Source organism: Aulonocara sp. 'chitande type north' Nkhata Bay, linkage group LG9, assembly GCF_057382095.1.
Source record: "Aulonocara sp. 'chitande type north' Nkhata Bay isolate Kocher_YH1m ecotype deep benthic linkage group LG9, A_spYH_male_GT1.1, whole genome shotgun sequence".
NCBI lineage: Eukaryota > Metazoa > Chordata > Actinopteri > Cichliformes > Cichlidae > Aulonocara > Aulonocara sp. 'chitande type north' Nkhata Bay.
The window spans coordinates 3121225-3146463 of NC_141352.1; the positions used below are offsets into that span (position 1 = coordinate 3121225).

The 25239-nt window shown below is 44.6% G+C and overlaps 1 protein-coding gene across 1 annotated transcript in view; it reads right to left on the reverse strand.

Moving 5' to 3' along the window:
- Window positions 1-25239, reverse strand: part of kcnh2b (potassium voltage-gated channel, subfamily H (eag-related), member 2b) — a 271728-nt gene that overhangs the window by 8020 nt on the left and 238469 nt on the right. Inside the window, exons 8-22 of the mRNA XM_086305360.1 lie at window positions 20496-20675; window positions 19823-19926; window positions 19501-19639; window positions 17032-17186; window positions 15436-15530; window positions 14770-14910; window positions 13060-13259; window positions 7539-7791; window positions 4236-4429; window positions 3070-3172; window positions 1728-1879; window positions 1502-1640; window positions 1222-1411; window positions 515-620; window positions 310-411 (exon numbers count right to left, since the gene is read on the reverse strand). Of these exons, the coding sequence (XP_086161486.1) occupies window positions 310-411; window positions 515-620; window positions 1222-1411; window positions 1502-1640; window positions 1728-1879; window positions 3070-3172; window positions 4236-4429; window positions 7539-7791; window positions 13060-13259; window positions 14770-14910; window positions 15436-15530; window positions 17032-17186; window positions 19501-19639; window positions 19823-19926; window positions 20496-20675 (2253 nt within the window). The remainder of the gene's footprint in view (window positions 1-309; window positions 412-514; window positions 621-1221; window positions 1412-1501; window positions 1641-1727; window positions 1880-3069; window positions 3173-4235; window positions 4430-7538; window positions 7792-13059; window positions 13260-14769; window positions 14911-15435; window positions 15531-17031; window positions 17187-19500; window positions 19640-19822; window positions 19927-20495; window positions 20676-25239) is intronic.

Sequence of the window (25239 nt, forward strand, 5' to 3'; positions counted from 1 at the left end):
TAGATTTCACAGAATATATTATATATGGAGGAGGGAGGTCTGTCTGCAATTAGAATGATGTAAATGCCTTGAACCTTCAACTGTTTCTTGTAAACACTCCTGCAGACAGCAGGAAGAAATGAAGAATGATTCCCACTCACTTGGACACATTGGGGTGTGTCACCGATGAGGTACCTGATTCAACTCCAAATATACAACATGTGCAAGATGCTAAATAAATCAATTAAGCATTTATTTAGTGTTTGTGGGATTTAATGTAACATGTTACTGACAGATCAGCAGGGTAAGATTTGCCAGCACGTTTTTCACCTGTGACAGAGAGGCCAGTGTTTCTGTCTCAAGAGGTGTACCAGGAGAAACCACTCCATCTCCCGGACCGGGTCCTGGACCGGGACCTGGGTAGGGTGAGGCCTGAAAAGAAAACATCATCTTGTTAGCGAGCGTGAAGTGTAACCCACCACGACGGTGAGGTTCATTCTTTGACACAAGTCCCATACGCTGTGTGTGTTATTACCTGAGGTGGTGATGAAACAGCGCTGTAGGCTGGAGGTACCAGCGCCATCTGCCTCTGCAGCAGCTGCATGATCACGCCGATGTCCGTTGACATGCGACTCTCTAACCTTCACAGTGTATAAGAGATGATCTATAATTAATGTCAATTTCAAAAAGAAAGGAAGCTAGCAGTAAAAATAAATGGACCAGACTGCTGATTCGAGTCGTATCGAATGCACTTTTTGAAACTTTGTTTTGCTAACGGTGCGTTTCTCTTAACATCCTGCTGTTAGTCTGTTAAAAGTAAAGCAATTCTTTTTCCCCACAGGAGTTTTCTTTTATCTTTTCAGCAAAAAAGCGCCTTGGCGCATAGTCACACTGCAGATGTAGATAAATGTGTGCGGGACGCGTGCAGAAGTTTGCATCTCATCCTCTTTCTCCTATCTCAGGCTAATTAGGAGCCAGTCTGCTGCTATTTTAAACTCGGCAACACTTTCACATATGAGCAGAGTCCCCCCCACATGCACACCTTTATCAGCAGAGGCTAACGTGGAGATATAGTCTTTCTCAGCAGCTACAGCTCAGCACAGAGGAGTACAAACGTTTGATCTCAACTGGACCTGAGAAAGAGCCTCGTTGAGCCAAAGGCTACAGGGCTGCTGCAGCAGCGAGAGGAGAAGCTCTCTGTAGAGGCATTAAAAAAGAAAAAAACAACCCTGCTAGTTGTACCTGTTGAGCTGTTTCTGCAGCAGGTCCAGGCGTGTGTCCAGCTGGTTGCGTTGCTGGCGGCTCAAGCTGTGCAGTGGTGTGTTGAGGGGTGGAGGGGAGGCAAGGCTGCAGCTGGGAACCTCCTGGTACTGACCACTCCCCCGGCTCTCTCCCCAGAAACTAAAGATGTTGGACACACCTGAGAATGCCCCTATATGAAGGTGGAGAGGGGAGGAGTGGGTGCGTATGTGAGTGTGCAAAGCAGTGGGAAAGGATGAGTGTGTCTTCTGTTGTACCATACCTGACAGGGCATTGCAGGTGTTCCCAGGCTTGGGGTCTCCATCACCCTCGGTGTTCTCGGTAAAGGGCGGGACTTGCTTGTGTGGATTCTCTTGCATTGCAGACGGAGGGGCGAGACCAGTCACTACTGACTCCTCCCCCTATAAGAGGAGCAGGACCAAAACATCCACATCAGTTTTTACAGTGCTGTCCTGTATAACAGTCACAGTGGCAGTGTGGAGTCGTACCTCATCACCACTGGAATGTGAGGACACTGAGCTTCGATGTGCCCCCCATGGCCTCTTAGACGCCTCCTCTTGTTTTTGATTGTGGGCCGTCTCCCGCTGTCTTCGTCTCACAGACTTATGGGACTTTTTTATTTCTCCAGCATCTGCATCATCTGGACAGATGCACAGATGGATAAAAAGGAGAAGATGGTCAGTCTAGCTGGATTAGAAGTAAGAAGATTAATATAGTATTTCTTTGACCATTCAAGCAGATAAAATAATTCAATCTGATCTATAAAGTGCCGATTCACAACAGCAGTCACCTCAAGGCACTTTTATTATCAGGTAAAGATCCTACACAGTGGAGAGAAAACCCAACAATCAGACTGTGCTCTATGGGCAGCGCTTGGTAACAGTGGGAAGGAAAAACTCCCTTTTAACAGGAAGAAACCTGCGGCAGAGCCGGGCTCAGGGACAGCCACGATTGATGTGGGACAAGAGAGACAGAAAGAAACAGATACTGTGGGAGAGAGAAGACAAACGTTAATGCTGTGTAACACCAGGGGAGCGAAAAGAACTGAACGGAGAAGAAACACTCGTCATCGTGGAAAGCCCACCAGCAGCTAAACCTATAACAGGTTTAGTAAGGGAAGCTCCTGGAACCAAACTGGGAGCTGATTCCAGAGGAGCGGGACAGTTGAAGCCTCCCATTCTACTTTTAGAAACTCTAGATCGCCGTCTGTCTGAGAGCTCTGTTATTATAACGTGGTACACTATGGGGTCTTTAATGTATGGTTATTCAAAATTTCTATGTGAGAAGAAGGATTTTGACAGGGAGCCAATGAAAAGGAGCCAGTATGGGAAGAAGATGGCCTCTTTGGTCCTGTCACTGCAGCTTTTGAGCTTTTAGAACAGCCTGACAATAAGGAATGTTCCAGCACTGAAGTAATAAATGCATTAACTAGCTTTTCAATGTCACTTTGAGACAGCATGTTTCTAATTTTACAGCTATTGCGCACATAAAAGAAAGCAGTCCTGTGTGTTAAAGGACACATCCTGGTTAAAAGTAGCTCCAAGATTTCTGTCTGTATTACTGGAGTCATGGTAATGTCATGATCTAATTAAGCACATGAGATTTTTAGAGTCAGCTACAATTGTCTGAATTTAGAAGGAGAAAACGACCTGGCGCTTATACATTTACAACATGCCTGTAGTTTATCTAACTGCTTTGTGTAACCAGGGTTCATAAACAGGAAAACTGGCTCCTAATAATAATGATGCCCAAGAATAATACACAGAGTAAACATTCAGCAGAGAAACGGTGAAACACGCTGACTGATGAGACCCAGGGAGGACGGGTTACCTTTTTCTGTGCGTCTTCTGAATGATAGTTTACGCCTCCTTAATTTGTTGAACCCCCCGGAGTTGGAGTCGTCGCTGCTGGGAGAACCTGGGATCATGTTAGTCTGAAATATAAAACAGCGTTCATCACTTAACTTCTGAGGAGAAGTGTGGGATGTGATTTGTAAAAATAGTGAAAATAAGTCATCTTGGATTCTTTGCAACATCGGTGATGGATGGAAGAAAGATACCATCACACCTGCAGCCAGACACAACACCACACTGAAGCTTATTAGCTCAGAGTCTTGAAAAAATGCTGTGTTATTAATAGACTTGTTTCCTGAGTTGCATCAATATGCAGTGTGTGTGTACGCGTGTGTTCTGTACTCTACTTCCTTTCTCAGCAGGCACCGAGGGCGTGCCAATGCTGCGGCTTTCACGGCAACAAAAGGAGAAACGTGGCTGCAAATTCAAAGCAGCTTGTCGACAAAGCAAAGACACACTGTGCAGAATTATTTCACTCACAATCAGAACAAGCCCGGGGATGTAAAAGCTGTTTTCACCCAGGCTCTGCCTGTGCACGAGCAACAATGAAACAGACAGCATCAGGTAGCTGCACCTGCTATCAGCAGCAGCAGCTACCCAAACCTTTCTTAACCGCTCGTCCAGTTCAATAATGTCCAGCAGTCATAGTGTTCACACCCTGAACAGGTCACCAGTCCACCATTCATACTCCTACAGCACCCACACCTCTGCTCAACCATCCACTGACAGGTTGATGCGTATAACAACAAAATAGCCAGCTCCTGTTGTCTGCTGTGGACGGTAAAGGCAGAAAAACAAATGCTTCTTCCTGTGAATGAAGCTCAAAGTTCTGCACATCTTGTTGGATTTTCTCATTTTTGTTTTACAAAATGATAATAATAAAAACGTAGGACTTATGTTAGGTATTAATAACGTGCAGAAACACTTGGGCAGGTTCCCTTTCACAGTCATAGTTGTCTTTTTGTGATCACACCAACTTCCATCCCACAACCACAAAAACCCATCAGCTGGTTGTCAATACAGAAAAAGAATTTTGAAAATAAACTTTGGACTCGCTGATATTATTTGTGTATTTCGATTATGAACCGAGCCACTCTTATGAGATTTTACTGACGTCTGCTGTGGGAGGAGTTTGAAACTCACGTCTCTGAGGTTGAAGGTGATTTCCAGGTTGTTCCAGAAGTGATCTGCAAACTCAGGATACATGTCCAGCACCTCCAGAACATCTTCTCTCAAAATCTTATGAAGGTCGCAGTATGTTAGAGCCCTCACATCAGCATTGGATTTACCGGGTCGGTGATACAGGTTGATGGGCTCGCCAAAGATGTCGTTCTTCCCTGGGAAGGCAGAAAAGAATAGAAAAGCACGTATTTGATTGTTGATCTTATACAAGCAGTCAACAATATTGTGATGCATCAGGTGGAGCTGCAAGAACAGAAACCTTTTATTGAACTTAAATGTCAGCTGTGTAAATCATATTTTAAATCTCAGTGAATATAGCAAATAAAGTTTGTTGTTTCCAAAGCTGACTCTGGAAACATCTGTTCTAATTTGGTTTCAATGCATCTATTTACAAATGAGTGCATGAAGTTAACTGATTATTTTTATAGCGTAAGAAATAAAGATGTGTGATGCGTGCCTGCACACTCCACGCCTACATGCATGTTACTTAAAAAGATCGATCAGTGTCTTGTTGCAGGGAGCTGCAGCTTGTGTCATGTATGTGGAGCAGGCGCATCAGATGTTAACGACACCAGTGCTGCTGTTACCAGTAGATGGCAGAACCAGCTCATGCTCATGTGGCTGTGTGTTAGGCAAGCTTCAGGAAACAGATAAAAACTCCTGTGCACTGTGTTGTCTAACACAGTAAATACTGCAGTTTTTATACATTTAAAATTTAAAACTCTTGTTTTATCTATTTCAGTCACCTGTGACCTCACAGTTACCAAGGAGACACATCATCATATACACTCTCCAGCCATTTTGTTAGGTACACTTGTTCGCCTGCTCATTAACGTAAACATCTAATCTGACAGTCACATGGTAGCAGTGATCAAGACGACTTGCTGAGGTTTTAACCGAGCATCAGCACGTGACAACCAACGTTCCCTCTAATGTTTCACGTGTCTGAGCGAACACACAAACTCCCTGAGCGTCCCCTTGGACCACTGTGAGCAACAGCAGACGTGTGCACTGTGGTCACACCAGCATCCAATCCATCCAAGTTACATGTTTATTAAAATAATCAAATTACAGCATTTATGTTAGACTAGTCATTGACCTGTAGCATGTTAACACTATTGGCAGTAAAAATAACTTGAACTCCAATTTTGACTTGTATTGTGAGTCTGTGGTCTGTTAGAGAGTCTGTAACTCTGTCTGCAAATACAGTAAATAATGACCAATGTTGGGCAATTAATTATATAGTTACTTCTTCAAAAAAGTTACTGAGTTTTGCAAACAACAAAGTTTTTTGCAGCTGTTTACCTAAAAATGCAGCCAAGGTGTTTTTTAAACAAACATTTCAAACTATTTACAGAACAATCAGCTGTTCTGCATCAAATCTGATGCCACACAAATTATTTGTGCCGCTCCAAAAATAATTTGTGTCCACTATGAGATGAAGGAGAACAACAGCCTGATACCTGCAGGCCTGACAGCAGCAGATGTGTCACTGCTGTAACACCTGTAACACTCAGCAGGCGCCTCATTGTTCTGACACACAACAACACTACTGACTACACTACACACTGACTACACACTAACTACACACTGACTACACACTGACTACACACTGACTACACACTAACTACACACTGACTACACACTAACTACACACTAACTACACACTAACTACACACTGACTACACACTGACTACACACTGACTACACACTGACTACACACTAACTACACACTAACTACACACTGACTACACACTGACTACACACTAACTACACACTGACTACACACTAACTACACACTAACTACACACTAACTACACAAGATCTGTGCTAAACGTCTCAAATCTCTCACATCTCAAACACGCAGTCACTCCTAAAACTTCCCCCCGTCTCTTAACAACTAGATGCCATGTTGCCATATCATTTTTTGATTGGTCGACATGGTACATTTTTCGACCAATGCGAAGGGTGGGGTTTCTTTGGTTTTGTTTTTGCTCACAGGCTTTCGAGCGTTTTCCTTATAAAACGCCGTTTTTACCGTTTCTTCCTGCAGTAAATATAAACAACGACAGTATTCAGGAAGAAAAACAAACATTGCAGATATTTTATCATAACTCTGGTTTTACGTGGCCGATCAACACAGTTTAAAAACTGGTATAAAGTCCACACTGTTTCCGTCAGTTGTTCCGTCTGTCCTGCTCACGTCTCCAATGGTTGTGCACGTTGTCATTAACGTGGCTTCACTCCACATCAGCCGCTTTGCTAAAACACCGGTGTCGCACATAAGGACGCTGTCATAGCCTGTCAGCCATGTTGATTAGCTTCGTATATACGAATGTGAATCGCATCATTGGCTGGACTGTGGGATAAGGCGGCATCGTTCTGATCCCATACAGGAGCAGCCAGTCACTGACTAACACTGCAGAACAGGATTGTTGAAGTATTAATTTTAATTTCAATTCAGGTTAGATTTTCTGTGTGCAGAGATGTGCCAGCTTAGAGGGAACATTGGTGACAACATGGTTGTTGGTGGGCCGGTATTTCTGCTGCCATTTCTCCCCACACTATTCCAGGGTTTACAGACAAAGAGAACATTTCCAGCGATTGGAGGTCGTCTGGGTGAGTCGGAGGAGCATCTCTGAAAGCACAACATGAAGCAGAAGAGGGCAGAAGGGCTACAGCAGCAGAAGACCACACCGGGTGTCGCTCCTGTCGACTAAGAAGAGCAAACTGAAGACACACTTTACTCTTTACATGCTCCCCAAAATTGGACATTTGAAGGTTGGGACAATGAAGCCTGGTCTGATGAGTCTTGATTTCTGCTGCGACGCCCTTTGGCATGAACAACATGAAAACATGGATCCGTCCTGCCTATCAATGGTCAGGCTGCTGCTGGTCATGCAGTAGTGTCGGCTTGATTTACTGTTGATGCTGACCACCAAAGTGTGCCCATCTACTGATGACTGTTTCCAGCAGGGTGACGTGTCACGTCACAAAGATGTGACTGTGCTGTAAATGACCTCCACAGTCACCAGATCTCAATCCAACAGAGCACCTTTGGGATCTGCTGGAATGGACGATATTCGATATTCCATGTATCCACGTTTCCTAATCACGTGTACAATTAGGCTTGCATCACGTGCAAATGTGAAACACTGCTTTTTTGAGTGTGATCTGATCTCATAATAAACATTGTGCTATCGCTGTTGTCACGCTGCCTCTCTCTACAGATGTCAGTGAAGCATGAATATCCTCATTCATTACCCAAGATGGCTACCACCACGTCTCCTCTCAGTATCTCTATGGATCCCCTGGATATGAAGTAGAGGGCGGTCAGGACATCGCCAGCGTGGACCAGCGTATCACCCGGGGGTGCGTGGGTAGTCTTGAACTTCATGGCCAGCGCTCTGAGGCAGCCCTTCGTGGAGCCTTTAAAAGCCTTGCAGTTCTGCAGCAACGTCCGGTTAAGATGGAGGCAGATATCAGCCTGGAGACACTCAGGGAAACCTTTCAGCACCTGGGGAGGAGAAGCAGGGAGACACGAGGAAAATGAAGAGGTGAATGAAAGTAGACGATAAAAAGATGCAAAATAAAGAGCGAAAGGAAGGTAAAGTAGAAGGAGGAAGAAAGGAGAAGGCAAGAGAAGAAGAGAGGTGGGAGGAAGGACGAGCACGAGGTTATGATAGACGCTATTAGCAGCGACTGAATGATATGTCAAGTTCAGAACATAAAGCAAATGTCACATAAATGTCACAGATTATGGAACCTTGAAAGGAATAATAAAAAGAGGAGCCTTTACTGTCTTTATCACCTTCATCCCTAGTGGGAAACACTCACGGGACATTAGCCTTTTACTGTTATTACCCACTCCACAAATGAACACGACAAAACTAAACTATCTATGCATTTATCAGAAGTTGGTTCTAAGCCTCAGAGACATCCCAGCATGAACTCAATCCCTCCCACTTTTAACCTCCACGTATCAGACGAGCGTGAGCAGCACTGATTGAGGAAGGGCCTCTGCATTGATTTTCTTTCCTCTTGTTTTTGAACTACAGTGCAAATGATTTCAAACTATATTTCAGCGGGCATATCGGAACAGAGTCAGCAGGCCCACAGAGTGTAATTAATATGAAGAATTGGTGAAATTTTAATGAGCTCACTGCGAGCGTGGAAGGCTGTTTCTGAGCAGCAGACTCTGGGCTTCTCTTGTAGCTCCCTGGCTGACTTCACAGAGCTGAACTGCACCTAGAACACCCACACTGCTTTTCTCCCTCACCATTTCTCTCACTTTCATCCATTTCAAGCTCCGCTCTTCATTTCAGCCTTCGCTGGGCTCCCTCTTTATCTCCCGCTGCCCATTTCTCCCCATCCTCATCTGACTCTCTCTTATTTCCCAATAAAGGTATGCTAAGCAGCCCTGTTTGTAACCTCTTTCTATCTTTTATCACATTTCAGGGAGCTTTAGCCTCTTAACTGTTTCAAGGCTCTGTTTGTTGTTGTGATATCGTTTGTGGCCTCTTTTTTACTGAAAACAACTCCCATATAGGAAAAAGTGTAACTTTGGCTATTCAATAGTTAGAGAGTACAAAGGCCTCTGTCCTCAAAGACCCCAAATACCTTATCTATGCACAACAGAGAATATAAACACAAAGGCAGATTACATCATCTGCATCAGCAGTGGAGGTACGTCTCCACTTGCTCTCTGAGGCTGCCTTCAATAAGCATTAACCTCCTGAGAATAGGCAGAGAGCAGCAGCCTGGAGCCTAAACTCAGTGTTTCAGTGTGCGGAGAGGAAACCAACCTGAAACTATTACAGCATCAGGAACACAACACAAACGATACCTTCAGTTCTCTTGCATCTATAAAGCATGCAGATGTTTAATATTCAACAAGTGGGTGGTGCTGCGTGTATATGGCTCCTACTGAGTCACTGAAAAATGACATGGATACATTTGTGATCATTTTTATGATTAATAATAATAATTAGCAGCTGTGATCTGTTTATACCTGTCATGGTCCTGGGTCGGTGACCCAGCGCTTTTAGTTATCATTTTCTAGTTTATGATGATGATGATTATTATTGTTTGAGTTCTGTGTGTTATATTTGGTCTGCCTTTGAGTCTGTGTCTCTGTCTATGGTGTCACCCCATCTGTTTGTGAATCTGTTTAGTTCAACGTCTTGTCTGGTTCCATGTGTCTGAGTTTCCTGTTTTATTGTGAAGGTCTGTGTCATATGTGAGTGTGCTCAGTCTCGTCAGCTGTGATTTCTCCCAGGTGTGTTCCCCTCCTGTCTCTCATCCCTTGATTACTGCCGTCTGTGTATTTAAGCCCTGTGTTTCTCTGTGTCAGTGTCGCGTTGTACCCTCAACTAGCTGTGTGTTCTGCTTCTATGTTCCTAGTGTTTGGTCTCCTGCTCCAGTTTAGTGTTTCTTTCCAGTGTTTCAGTCCTTGGTTCCTCTGTTCTGACTTTTGGTTTTCTTTTGGTGAGTTTAGTTTGTACGAGGTTTTTCCCAGCAACAAAGCTGCGCCTTAAGTTTCACTTCCGTGTCTGAGTTCTGCATTTTGGGTCCACCACTCCTGCTTGCCTGCCACACAGCGATTCATGACAATACCCAGGTAGCTGTTACAACGTTTCCATCAGGCTCAGCTGTAGCTTTTATTTAGTGCTAATTAACAAGTGTTAGCCTGCAGACTTGCTAAATTAGGATATGTTAGCATTTAGCACAAAGCACTGCTGCACTGGTGTTTATGACTGCAGAGCAATGGTGTGATCTTTGAGAACACTCACTTCTCTATTCTGTCTGCCTCATCCTTTGGCAACTACAGCCAGTTGCCAACCTGGGTATCCAAACAATTGCAGTCCAACTCAACTGCAAGAGATTGGCAACATGTTGCAATCAATCCTCACTGATCTGTCACATGTCTGTTTGCAGCAGGACACTTGATTCAACCGGCTGCCAACTGGCTCATGCTACAGTCCTATATAAAAGCAAGGTTGCTAAGCATCTGTGTTATTTTGTGTCTAACAGCTACTACGTCACTGTTTGTGGATCATTTTTACCTGAGGTCATTTCAGTTCAATTCAGTTTTATCTATACAGCACCAAATCACAACAACAGTCGTCTCACAGCGCTTTATATTGTCAGATAGACCCTACAATAATACATACGGAGAAAAATCCAACAATCATATGAACCCCTATGAGCAGCACTTTGGTGACAGTGGGAAGGAAAAACTCCCTTTTAACAGGAAGAAACCTCCAGCAGAACCAGGCTCAGGGAGGGGCGGGGCCATCTGCTGTGATTGGTTGGAATGAGAGAAGGAAGACAGGATAAAAGACATGCTGTGGAAGAGAGACAGAGATTCATATTTGTTTGACCACGTAACCATGACAGACTCCTTACAAATTCTCCTTCACATGAAAAAAGTGTAAACTAAGAGGCCATTTAACACTGTTTGGCTGCAACTTGGAAGCTGAGGCATGGCCGAGCTGGAGGAGTGACAGACAGTTTATTCAAAAATGAGTGGGCTACCTCTCATGACACAAGAGCAGAGCCACACTTAATTTGTGGCTGTGGCATGTGAGAGTCTAGTCAATGAGTTTTGATTGAACGAGGATAAATATTTAAAAAGTTTTGCTAAAGGAAGTCGAAGCTCCACGAGCAAACACAAACAACTGTGGCTGGCAAGTCTCTTTCAGTATTGGTGAGCATGCAGTAGGTGAGCATTAACAGAGTACCACCAAATAAAGAGAGTGACTGAGGAAGGAAAGATCTGAAGCTTCACAATAAGTAAATTACTGTTCTTTCCTCCTTTGCACAGTTGGAAGGGCTCGCTTTATTACAGAATCTGATCTAGATGTTAAAGAGCCCCTCCCGCCCTGTGGATGTTAAAGAGCCCCTCCCGCCCTGTGGATGTTAAAGAGCCCCTCCCGCCCTGTGGATGTTAAAGAGCCCCTCCCACCCTGTGGATGGAGGGATGGATTTTAAACAGCAGCCAGCAAAAAAAGACTGCTTCATAGGCCTCATATCTTTTTTTTGGAACTTTCTTAATTAGTATTGTAAAAAATCGTGTCCCATCTGTGATTAACAAACATATTCTTGCTGTGTCAGCTGTGCCTACAGTAGGAACACAGGATACTAAAGCAGGATTTCATAGGGCAGGTCTGCCGTCATGAATATCTTTGTACTTATTCTTTATCATTTATTTATATCCTCTTGCCACAGAGGGCGAGGGGGTAATAACATGGATACGATTCTCTCTGTCACATAAAAAATGGACTTTGCTGCAAATAATTCTCATAATGTAAGCAGCAAACTAAAAGAAGCCAAACTGAAAACATGAGAGGTGCTCAGTGATTTAGTCATTTGCTATTTTCTGATTTCTTAGATTTTGCTTCGTGTATGTTTGTCACAGTTGAATGAACAGAGCAGGTTTACATATGAGACAAAGACAAACCAAATAAATACAACATGTCGTTTCTAAAAGAGGATCTCATTTATCCAAACCTACCTGGCCCCGTGTGAAAAACGACTGCGCCCTAAACCTGTTTATCCACCGGCAAAAGAAACAACTTCATCAAAACAGAGCTGCTTCTCCCTGATTAACGTTAACAGACTCGTTTCTTTCTCCTTCCTCCCACTTTGATCTCAGCGCTCCTGCAGCTTTCAGCTTCACATCAGAGCTGCGTTGTTATTCTCGCCCATCTTCGTGAATGAAAGAGGTCACAGCTGATTAACTGTGGAGGCAGGCTGACAAAGTCTGCTCCACACAATCATAATAATGACTACAGTAAACAAGCTCAAATCGAGCCTACTTCACCGGGCCTTCGAGAGAGTAACACGACGTGGGGAGAAGAAAGGGGCCGAGCAGGGTGATGAGCAAACCTGATTCCTCTCTACTTCACTGACTTACTCATTACGCTGAAATGAAACAGCACTGATGGAGCGTTATGTTTGCACTGGGACTTGCACCCAAACAGAGCTCCTCTGTGCTCGTCCACGACTACACAGCCAACGATGGGCTGCTGGTTGGGCTCCGACTGGTAGGTTTGACAATTAATTTAGATGCTGGATGAAGTTATGAGCAGATATACTTATGAGCTTACAATCTGTAGACAGTGCAAAGGCGACTTTTAAACGTCTACAGTTTTTTTGGTTAAACCACACACAGCATGCAGAAAGTAACATTACAGGTGACGTGCATCCGCAGATGTCCCTGTACGGCTGCACCACTGTTTCCCCCCAGTGTCACTTTAGGTCAGAAACCCCCGGTGACACTGCTACAGACAGAGCAACATGTGAACCAATACACTCGCAGGTTCAGGCTGAGGTGGGCATGCACAGCGCACCTTTGAAGTGCTGCGTTTGTGTTCGCATGTGACTCACTGTGCCCGTGGGTGTCAAAGCTCCAGCTTGTTTCAAAGTGCATTCTCCTACTCTGCTGATAAAACACATTAAAATGAACATCTCTCCTCTCACGCTTTAATATGTGTAAAATACATCTGGCAGCACGACGTGATGAACACGTGCAGATTAGGCTTCATGCATGTGAACAAATTGACAGGAATGCATGAATGTTGCAAAGCTTGCTCGCAGCCCTGCTTGTGTCCCGTGCGTATACGCAGCATTCTTATTTTCTCTGACCGTATCAAGCATGCGCGCTGAGACAACGCTTTCTAATCGTCCCATTAGCGTACAACGCAGGCTCAAACGCTGTGTGTAGTCACACACGAGAGAGTGTACCCTCCCAGGGTTTGGGTGTGTGAGGACCAGTACTCACAGCGTTCATGTCGATGCCATTGGTGTAGGACCAGGCATGCTGGAAGTACTCCTCCAACCTCTGCCTGAGTGGGTTGGGGATCTGGTGGAAGCGGATGAACTCCCTGACTCTCAGCATCTGGGTGTGGTAGCGGGCCGTCCCGGAGTACAGCCGCTGGATGATGGCTGAGACATTCCCAAAGATACTGGCGTACATGAGGGCTGGAAATGGGAGCAGTGAGAAAAAACACACACATTAACAGACAGTATGGAGCTAGAGCAGCGTTCATACAGTGATGAGACCGTTTGGATGTGCGGGGTTTCCTTTGCTCTCTGGAAGTCCTGGAAGTTGTGAGGTGGGGCCTCCATGGGTCGCTCTTCTTGTTGTTCTAAAAAAGTTTTGCTTCGTGACAGGATGCATTATCCTGCTGAAAGAGGCCACGGCCATCAGGGAATGCCGTTTCCATGAAAGGGTGTATGTGGCGTGCAACAATGGTTAGGTAGGTGCCAAAGTAACATCCACATGGATGACAGGACCAAACATCCCCCCAAACCCAGGGTTTCCCAGCAAGACTTTGCCAAAGCCTCTGCCAGCTCGCCTTCTTCCCATAGTGCATCCTGGTACCAGGTGCAGCCCTCACACAGCTGGCTGGCCACATGATGCCAGCTTGTTTAACTGTTCTGTGGTCCGGTTCTGATGCTGTTGGCAGGAGCGCCCCACAAATCATAGCCAGTCTTACTCCACCTACCATTATGTATAATGTCATTCGCTGAGCCGGATGACTGCAGCACATTCAGATCATTTGCAGACTTTGTATTCAGAGTAACAAAAACCAATCAAAACATGCCCCGCCCCCTCCTTTGACCCCTGACCACGCTCTTGCAGCAGGAAGTTGACTCATCTCAAAGGGCTTTGGCTGCAGAGGACAGAGAGTTTGTATCGTATCCTTCATGAGAGTCTTTGCTTTGTTCTGTTTGTCATGTTGGATGCTGCTAACCTCCCCACCTCTGTCAGCTCCCATCACTGTCTACATCAACCACTGAAAAACGCTGTGTGTAAAGAAGTGTGTATGCAAATGTCTGCATGTGTGTGTGTCAGAGTGAACGCGACCCATCTCTGGCTTCAGATTTTGCAGTGGTCGTTGTGATTTCATCGCACACATCCTGCAGAAGACTGTCCTTAAACAATGGACATTTTACAAGTCTCGGGTCATTGTCAGGCCAAGGAAGTGCTAAACTGTGTGGAGGAGGAAGGCAGCCCGCAATAATAAAAAAGAAACAAAGTGGCCTTCTTTAACTGCTACGAGTGTTTCTTTACTTTGGTTATACAAACCTGAACAGGATTTGCAGCTGTTGCATGGAAACACACAATCAGTAGGGTTGTATATACAAGTGTTTGCATATTTAGTTACATTCAAATGTTATTAAGAGTAAATTATGAAGACTAGACTCATTCTGCTTGTTATTCTGTGGTTTGGTTTCATTAAAGCACTCAGGAAGCACTGCAGACTTCTTTCTCTATAGTGACGCAGGGTGAGGGCTTCTCCGTCTCTGAGGTCGGTGAAATACACGTTGTAACACACACTGCCCTTATGAACGCTATTTCTGCTGTTGTAGGTTTGTTACCGATTAATAACAATGAACTACATTTTATTAGTGGCGTTCATATTTGTTGCAAACTTTCCTTTATTCTGGTCTAAAGGCTTTAAACAGCTGCTTGTACATGACTTACATCCGATGAGCATGACGCAGATGGAGAAGATCTTCTCAGAGTTGGTGTTGGGGGACACGTTTCCGAATCCCACGCTGGTCAGACTGCTGAAGGTGAAGTACAGCGCTGTCACATACTTGTCTTTGATGGAAGGTCCTGAACCTGGTGTGGAGAGGTTACAAATCATCTGGAGCTCAACAGTGTCCAGGAAGCTGACATAACCTAAACTAATACTCAATGATATTCATTTAGCAGAATGTAACCGGAGGGTTGACTTATTATCGGTCATTTGCACAGAACTGAGCTCCCATTACAGGTAAGATCATCAGAATACTTCATTAATCCCTGAGGGTTTCAGTTGCTCCAAGACAGTGACAGTAACAGACTGTGGTGGGCGTGGTCTGCAGTGCCGCTGCAAAGGAGGTGGACGCACCTGAGCGGCATCCGCAATCACGCCTCGCCGGCTTAAAGTCTGTGCTCGCACCACTGTCGCTGCGTGTGGCTGCGAGCTGCAAAGCTGCAGCGGGGTACTGTGCAGTCATTGGGTCTGCTGTGTGTTTACACACTAAACTAGTGAAATAATGCGATATGTTACAGAGTTTACAAATTTAAGAAACAGCACTAATTTTACACTGAGATTACTCATGTGCCACCAGTTTGTTTATTATATTACGTGATCATTAGTACCTGGTATGGAACCATTGAAGTGTTTCCCTAACTGGTCGCCCAGAGTGTGGAGCCAGCCGATCGAACCGTTCCGCTCTACGCTACCGATTGCATACCTGGTAAAAAATAAACAGCATTACAAAAATGTCACGATACAGCATCATAAAAATCACCTTACGTTTGTATCAGTTTCATACAGCAGAGATGAAAAATGAGACTGCTGTGGTTGGAGTACAACTGATAAATATTCATCTTCTAATGTGAAAAACTGATCAAAATTGCAGTCAATTGCAGTCAATTGCAGTGCACGTTCCCTCAGTGGTTGCTGCTAATCTGACACCTGCTCTGCTGCCAGTGATCATTTTGGAAGATGCTGAGTTGTTGGTTGATGCGGCTGTTTGGGCTCATTAGGAGCCAGGTGCACCTGATTAAAGGATCATCAGAAAGTGCAGCGGCCTTTATAACTGCGGTCGTTTCGGAGCACTCACATGTGTGTTAACACGAGCTGCATCTCAGACTCCACAGGCCTCACAGTTAAGATGAGCTGTGCAGAGTGTGGATCCAAACAGAAGGGGCAATAGATGTAAAGTTGAGCAATTATCACAGAACTGGGGAAAGTAACTCGCAGTTCAGGAACAGACAGGCAAAAGCCACGAGGGCTCACTGTGGGAACACGGGACAGCACAGGCACATGGGACAGAGTCAAAGCTTTCTGTCTCACACAACTGTAGTTTAAGTTATTCAAAGCAAAAGCTAATTATCCAAAAGTCAGCTGTTACTTGCACTGGTGCCAGTTTGCTGCTGAAAGTGAGAAGGTACTCTCTTAGCAAACACTGTCTTCCTTCCTGAGAAAGTGTGGACTGAAAGCCAGCTCTGCAGTGAAGATCCACAACAGAAATCTGCTCAGGAACGTACCACGTGGGCATAGAACCGCTCCAAATATCATCTTGGAGCAAGTTTCATTTCATTTTCCGTGACAGCAAACATTATATTCCACGCCAAACTGAAGAAATGCACCCAAAGTGTGTGCAGTTGGTTAGTCTGGAGGAGGAAGCATGATGGTGCAGCAGCATCTTATACAGCTACACAGCTCGTCAGCACGCTGTTGCCTTCCTGCCATCACCTTTCAATCAACCAGCATTTTTTTATGCAAGACAAGCTCTGACAGATCATTGAGGACACAGCTATGACTAAAACAAAAACCCACTACAGCTACCGAACTGTGGAGCAGATGGGGGAGAAGCAGAACAAGATCAAAGCAGTGCAATGTGAGGAATCAGTAGCATCCTGCAGACGCAGGTGTGTTAGAGCAGAGAAAAGGCTCTGTTGGCTTTTAAAAGCCGTCACCATCAGTAATCGCGTCTAAACATCTACTCAGCTGCTCTCTAATTTGATCGCTGCACTTTTACAATAGAAATATTTTGTTGTATGACTTCAAGGCCTTTTATATCAGTCGTAGAATACCAGTTCCATACTCACAGCCCGTCGCTCCTTCAGATTTTGCATGAATTTTGCGTCAGGGTCATCAATAGGAGGAGAAAAGTATCTCTGCTGTATGGATTCTGCACTCACACACAGTTTGAATCTAATGTGAATCGTCAGTTTATGGCGTTGTACCAGATGCAGGCCAGCCAGTGAGCGATGAGGGCGAAGGTGCACATGAGAAGAAAGAGGACAGCCGCACCGTACTCTGAGTAGCGATCCAGTTTTCGGGCTACACGAACCAACCGTAGGAGACGAGCTGTCTTCAGCAGACCAATCAGAGTGGTGGTCTGATGGGCGTGGGTGAGACAGAGGAAAGTGGAGATAAGGCATCGTTAAACATGGCAGAAAGCAAAGTCGCTCTGATATCTCCTCACAGCACTCCCACCTGCTGTCATCCTGTCACACACACACACGCACACACGCACACACACACACGCACACGCACGCACGCACACACACACGCGCACGCACGCACACGCACACACACACGCACGCACACACGCGCACACACACACGCACACGCACACACGCACACACACACACACACACGCACACACGCACACACACACACACACACACACACACACACACACACACACGCACACGCACACACGCACACACGCACACACACACACACACGCACACACACGCACGCACACGCACACACACACGCACGCACACACGCGCACACACACACGCACACGCACACACGCACACACACACACACACGCACACGCACACACGCACACACGCACACACACACACACACGCACACACATGCACACACACACACATGCACACACACACACACACACACAGGTGATGTAACTCTGGTCTTTTCCTGATGTGATTCAGTGTTGAGGAGGTGGTAAAATCCTGACTCCATTCATTTCTGTGGGCCTCTCTTCTCTCTGCTCCAGCTGGCTCCTTCGTGTCCACACAACAAATAAATAACAGGACGATTACTGCGCTGGCTGAGTGCCTGGTCCTCTGTGTGTGTGTGTGTGTGTGTGTGTGCTAACAGTAAATAACAGTTGTCTGTTGAGGAAAGTCTCCACTTTCTTGGCTCAGTGGCTTCTTCTGGGCAGCATCAGTGGAGCGAGCCCACGTGAAGCTTTCCCCATGAACGTTGGGAAGTCCCGCCTTCATTCATTTTATCTTGAAGGCTGCTTTAATTGTTATTCATTAGTTCTGTTATTTAAAATGCTGCTCAATATTTACAGTTACCTCCAGCGGAGTTTTTGTGTGGAGCGATTCGATCACCTTAAGCCTGAGTGTTTTATATCCTCGGTGTGTGGGAAGTATCCTCAGGGAGACTTCGGCAGGCTACAGCACAACTCACTTACTGCTTCCTTTAACTCCCACTTCTTTCTCCAGACACCCACCTCCCACTTCCTTGAATATCAAACCAACACCACCATCACTTCAATCATCCACTAAACCACAGAACTTAATTACCCACTGAGCCAGACGGAAACACACTGCTCTGCATGTTTCTGTAGAGCTGTAAACCAAACCTTTTGTTACTGACAGTGGCACATCATTCGCTTTGTGCATGAGAAGCGCTGTGCTGCATTAGTGTAAAGTTTTCTGTTTCTCCCAACGAGTGAGTGAGACCTGGATTTTTACCAGAGGCTCTGAGATACAGCGACAGACAGAATCAGGAAGAATCAGAGCTCAGCTTTAAACGGCGAATCAAGCATCTGGAACGTTCAGTGCAAACTAGAGATCAGTCAGTCGTGAGCATAACTTTTCTCAGCTTTGCTCTTACAGTGGAAGTACGACGTTTTTGACCAGCTGGTTAAAAGAAATCCCCCGTGCCATGGACCGGTCCGTGAGTCGTTTGGTACCGTCCGCGAGGATTGAGCCTCGGTGTGAAATTGATGGTTGAGGAAAAGTAGCATAGAAGCCTCCTTGTGGTTGCCTGGTGATTTCTTTTTGTTCACATTTGGAGATTTAGGTCACGTAGCTACGGCACCACCGATGACGGTCGGACTCAGACTGACTGCTTCATGTGTGTTTTGTCTGTCACGCAGCGTGATCCCCTGACCCTGGAACAGTAATGTGTGTGTTGGATCCTCCAGCTTTACCTCTGCACAAACACAACGCGCTCTTTGGTAACTGAGCGCCGGTCGTCCTAGCGGGTAGTTATGAGCGAGAGGGGGAGCTGGGGCTCGATGTAACTATAGCGTGAAAGCAGTGATGTCATTAAAAACACATCATTTTGATGAGCTCAGATGAGTTTTAGGGTCTCGTGCACACTGCGCTGATCTAAGACATGTTTTGTTCATGGCTGACTACAAATCAACTTCCCTACGGAGACAATTAAATTATGAAGCCAAACGAATCCACCTCTCCCTCTCTTCTTATTTCCTGTTCCCCCTCCCTCCACCTTGTTTTTAATCTTTCTGCGTGTTATCTTCACTTCATTGCATTAAAGAGATGGCAGACAAGATGTCAGTGCACCATTCGTCTCTTCTACATTCCCCCCTCCCCTCCATCTCACTACCACTTGTCTCGTTCTCTTCCTCCCACCCTGCCTCATAACTTCACTGCAGCGTACAAACAGGCAGCTATCTCTCCGCCTCCGTCGTGACATACCTCCTCTCCATTGCGGTAGATGAGCAGGTCAAAGGGAATAGCAGCCACCATGTCGATGAGGAACCAGCCTTTGAAATAGTGGACAGCTATGCGCACCGGGTGGCTCACCACTTCGTCATTAGAGTTTACGTATGTTGTCCTGAGAGAAACAGAGAGCATTATGTAACTAATAGTTGTTATTGCACTTTCTTCTTTTACAACCAGCTCTGTTTAGAATAATGTGCATAGATGAGAAACAGTTTTTCTACTTAACAGCACCAAATCTGACTACAGGCTCTTCTGTGACTGTTGCTGTAATGAGGAGTGCTGCTACAGTTCAGACCTGAAGTTGATGAGGATGTCAATAATGAACATGATGTCCACTATGAGGTCCACCACATTGAGAGGAGAGCAGGAGTAAATGCAACCCTGCATGCCTAGGTCTTCCTACGAGAAGAGAGGAGAGGAAAACAAGTAAGGAGAGGCTAATATAGTGTACTGTAAGTTAAAAATACATTCAGCACATCTTTCAAATGGATTAGGATGAAGGATCATTTACATATGCATGCAGACAAAACATGAAACAGTGACAAAGTTCGGTGATTTGGAGCTCAGTTCAGCTGGCAGCAGGCTGATTAAAGAGGGACTTGTTCCAACTCCATGTTTTTGTTTTTGTAGAGCAGGCCACTAGAGCAAAATAATCCTAATTCATCTCATACTGGAACTTTGTGCAGCCCCTCAGTTCATCGACAGCTGTTTCAGCTAACTTCGCCTCCCTTTATGCAAACTTTTCCTTGGCTCCAGGTGGGTGGAGCCTCTGTGCTACTGTACAGCTACAGCTGCTACACAGGCAAGACGAGTGAAACTGTTTGGTGGAGTCTGAAGCCTGGACCCTGAGCATTTGCACATTCGCTGATCTTTATCATTTAAAGCTAACGTCATCTTTAATGTGAACATCACTTTAAGACAAAAACCAAGGTGCACTTTAATGATTCTGTCCTTAGATGAGAACCCACGTGATCGTTGAGGAGGAATGCGGCTGAGTAGGGAGTCAGGATGGCGGTGTAGATGACCAGCAGCAGGATGAGCCAGTCCCACACCGCCTTGAAGGGGCTGTAGTGCAACACCGTCCACTTGTGGATGCGAGGAGCCTGCAGCTTGTACTCCGGCAACACATCTGCACCCAGAGACAGCACCTGTGTCGGGAGAGGAAGACAGAGAGGGGGTGATCAGACACTGAATAATTGAACACACAGAACATGGGAAGAGACAAGAGGAAGAAGAAAGGGCATTTGTGTGCATGTGTGTGAAGGGCTGAGAAAGTATGGAAAGAAGAAGGAAAGTAAAGAAACAAACGTGCACACATGTACACACACCCCGAGCATATACACAGTAACAGAGCCAAACCACAGAAGATGATGAGAACGGCTCTCATGATTCTTTCCAGGCCGCCCTCCCAGGCAGCCTGTGTCCATTACACACGTTTATAATAGTGCAATGCAAAGATATGTGCACAGAAACCCATGTAGCAAGCTCACGCACACATAATCCAAAGCTATGATTCCAGTCACATTTCCCCGTGGCGCTGACACAAATGCTTCGACACACGAGCGGCGTGTGACATGGAGTCATGTGAAAGCACAACACTCCAAACACACACAGATCCTTTTCCTCTCTCATCCCTGTCTCCCACAAAAGCACTCCAAGGATGGAATCTCGGGAGTTATGGTGCACTTCTAAGTAGCTTTACTTGCAGTAATGTATTCAATCGTCTGGGCTGCATTCTGCCCGGAAGAGAGCAGGAATGAATCAGTATAAAGAGGCATTAAAACAGCCTGCCTGTGTCTCTGCCTAATAGAATCACACAGTGAACAGCAGTGCTGAAAGCAGGGGCCTGACTTTTGGAGCTGTGTAGTGTAGCCACACAGACACCTGCGACGATCAGCATTAGGTTGGTTGGCTTGACAACCGATGCTTTGATCTTACGTGCATCACTTTTATATAAATACAAAGTGTGATCAAAAAGCATACCCGATGTAAAACTGGCCACTATTCCTGCGAGGCTGGCCCTTTGTGAACTCCTGTTGTGTTCCAGTCCTTCTGCTACGCTTGGATCGCTCCCATTCGGACCACTTGTGATTTGAATTCACATATAAGAGTGGAAACATAAACTGACCTATTTTTCATGTGGTGGTTCGACACTGGTGCAAGAGCTAGGTCTCTAGCTACAACTCATTCACTGGAAAGCACCACAGTGTCCAAGGCCGAAGACGGTAAATCCGTTGCTGATGTCTTTTGACGCTCAGATTCATTAACCAGGCTCTTAATTTGCTACTAACATGTTAAAGGAGTCATTCAAAGGTTTTTCACACTGCACACCATTTACTCTACAACACACATGTTGGACAAAATAGTCAGTAAAAGAAAACAAAGCAGTTAAAATGAAAACTCGCTGAAGCTCGTCTGCTTGCTAAAGGTCAGCTCCGTTTCCTCGCAAATCACAGATCACAGCTAATCTCACAGAGTGAAAGCAGAGACGGTGGCAGTTTGTCTAGCGCGCTAATTTTGCCATCAGTCTTGCAAGACTAGAGATTCATCCACAGTGCACATGCTTCACCAGAAAAAGGAGCTCTCAGATTATTAAGCTACAGCCACACAAGACAAGCGTTCTTCTAGAGACAAGTTGTGGGCACAAGATGACTTTGATATAAAGTACAGATGCAAACAGGTGAGGAGGTTTATTACAAAATGCAGGAGAGACATTGCTTTCACTTTAATTTATGTCTGTCTTTTGGGCAAGCAAGGCAAGCACTGCTTGCCGCTAAATTGTCAGTGTTTTTTTCTGCATTTGAATAAAACACTGCAGTCGATATGAAACAGGTAATATATTATACATTGTTTGCCTCCCATGGCTGTGTAACATATTTTGCTCTAGCTGGCTCTATTAGGCAGTGAAGTGTGGCTGTTTCGTAGAATCCTCTATTTCATGAACTATTTGTCATTTTTGTCCAGAATGTAATACCTATAAGTTCTAACAGGTGTGTGTTTATACTGTGAACATGCGGATGTTCCGATCCATGAATACGTGCGAGTCATTCATTACTGCATTAGTACATGAGAACGTCGTACTAGTGGGTTGGAGCTTTTAAACGGAAACCATCATTACTGCAACAGGACAACTGTTCTGGTAGAAACATTGTATACAGACAAAACAGTAACAATAAAGTAAAAACAAAATTATTCTCATATAAATAAGAGTAAGGCAAACCAAATGTGAAGAAATAAAGCAAAATAATAAATAAAATAGTACAGTCTGCTCTTTGACCTCCTCTCACCTCTTCGTTTTCTCCCAGTGCTCCACTGAGCTTTCACTACTCTTCTACACTCAGTGTTCCGGTTTCCTCCTGGCCTCCTGCTGACCTGTTAAATCTTTCGTCTTTTCTAATTGCATCTTTTTGTCCCTGTCCACTATCCAGCAATCCTTGCTCCACCTTTCCACTTCCTTTTCTTCTTCCCCAGCAGGCCAGTCACATTTCACACATTTGTCCTGTAAACTATTACCGCTCATCCTGCCTGGACCTTTCTTTCTTCTCTGGTTCAAATCTCTGGCTTTTCATTCCTGTATACATTCTCTCGTCCTCAGGAGCCTCGAGGCAGCTTCCTCTTTCATGTTTCATTCATACAGAGTTACAGTTCAGGATTTCCAAATAACTTTCGATTTCAATTAAGTTAATGGTTTTACCCTCACTCACTGACTTGAAACGTTTGTACACTAGGTTTGGAAAAAAGGTTTTGGCATATGCCATATTTTCCGCTCTATAAGGCGCACATAAAATCTACAGCGCGCCTTATAGTCCGGTGCGTCTTATGTATGAATTCTGGTTGAATTCCGATTTTAAAAATCAAATCACCACACCTTTTTTTTTTCCCTCTCTCTCTTTCTATTTACAAACAAGGGATGTTTCCACATTCTCTCCACCCGTCTAAACGAAACACCCAGCGTACATCATTAGAAATACACACACAATTATGGGCATGCTGAGGTTTGTCACATGGAATGTAAATGGAGCTGGCACCAGAGGAAAGAGGTTAAAGATATTTAACCAGCTTAAAAAACTACAGGCAGATGTTGTTTTATTACAAGAAACTCACAGACCTGTCACAGGTTTAAACGAACTTAAAACACCTGAGTTTCCTAACGTGTTTGCAGCCTGTTATAATTCTAGACAACGGGGAGTAGCAATCTTAATACATAAAAATGTTAATTTTACAGTACTCGATACAGTTATAGATCCAGAGGGTAGATTTCTAATTATTAAACTATCAATATTGAACAAAAAACTATGTATTGTAAGTATATATGGTCCAAATGTTGATGAACCCTCATTCTTCCACGGATTTTTTAGTGCACTCTCTGAACACCTTGAATGCACACTCATTCTTGGCGGTGACCTCAACCTTGGACTAAATGAAGACATGGATAGGCTCAACACAACAGGAACTCAGCGTAATTGGCAATCCACAAATATAATCAAACAGTATATGAGCGACTTTGGTCTTTGCGATGCATGGCGCTCTCTTCACCCCACCAGTAAGGAATATACTTTTCTCTCGCATGTTCATCACTCCTACTCTCGTCTGGATTATTTTCTGGTCAGCAGCTCACTGCTGAACGACATTTCAGACACTGAGATTCATCCTATAGCTGTCAGCGATCATGCTCCTGTATCTTTAACACTAATGCACAAGAATAATACTACACCAAGAAAAAACTGGAGATTTAATACATCACTGCTTAAAGATGAAGACTTTATTAAATACTTTAAAAAGGAATGGACTTCATATTTAGACTTTAATGACACTCCCGGAATATCTGCTTCTGTTCTATGGGAAGCAGGGAAAGCTGTGATGAGAGGTAAAATAATTTCTTTCTCATCACACAAAAAGAAAGAAGAAAACAAAAATATTCAGGAATTAGAAAAAAACATCAAATCACTAGAAGAAGCCTACGCGTCCCACCAAGATCAGGAAACATTGAACAAAATACGCAAAACAAAACTAGAATTAAATGAAACTATTACAGTTTTTCTCAGTCGCTTTGGTGCGTTTCTCAGATCAGAATTGAAATTCTCATAACTATTAGTTCAACCTCCACAACACTCAGTCATTTGTGCACATCATAGTAGCAATTTCTCCTCTCTCTGAACAAACTGCAAATGATTTTGGACATGAATCAGTTGCTTCCATACATTTCCCTGCTGCTTTCTGACATTTCCATTTGCTTATGTCATGTCAGTCAAAAGTAATCATACCTATGGATGCTGAATAGTCGTTCCCAATAAAACTAATAGTCATACATCCATTGCTTGAGTCATCACACACAAAATTGTTGAACTAGTTATCACATGCCAAATATTGGCCATCTGTCAAGCAAATCCTATACCTTCCTGTATCATTGTTCCTGGAAATGTCTCCGAAATTGAACAATTGATCTCGGGTGAATTACAGCTGTCACTCATGAGGAGGCGTGTGAAAGTTTAGTTGTAACCAATGACAAACAACTTGTTCACTGTCAATTATGGATGAATCCTGTGAATCCCCAATTGGCAAGCATATATAAACTGCGCAGGAGCTAGTGTGTACCATTTCTACACTTCTGTGACACAAAATGGAAGGTCAGCACTGTGGAGGAGGGGTGAGGATGCGGGGAGGAAGGGGAAGAGGGAGAAGAGGCAGATATAGGCGGATTCCCAATGAAAT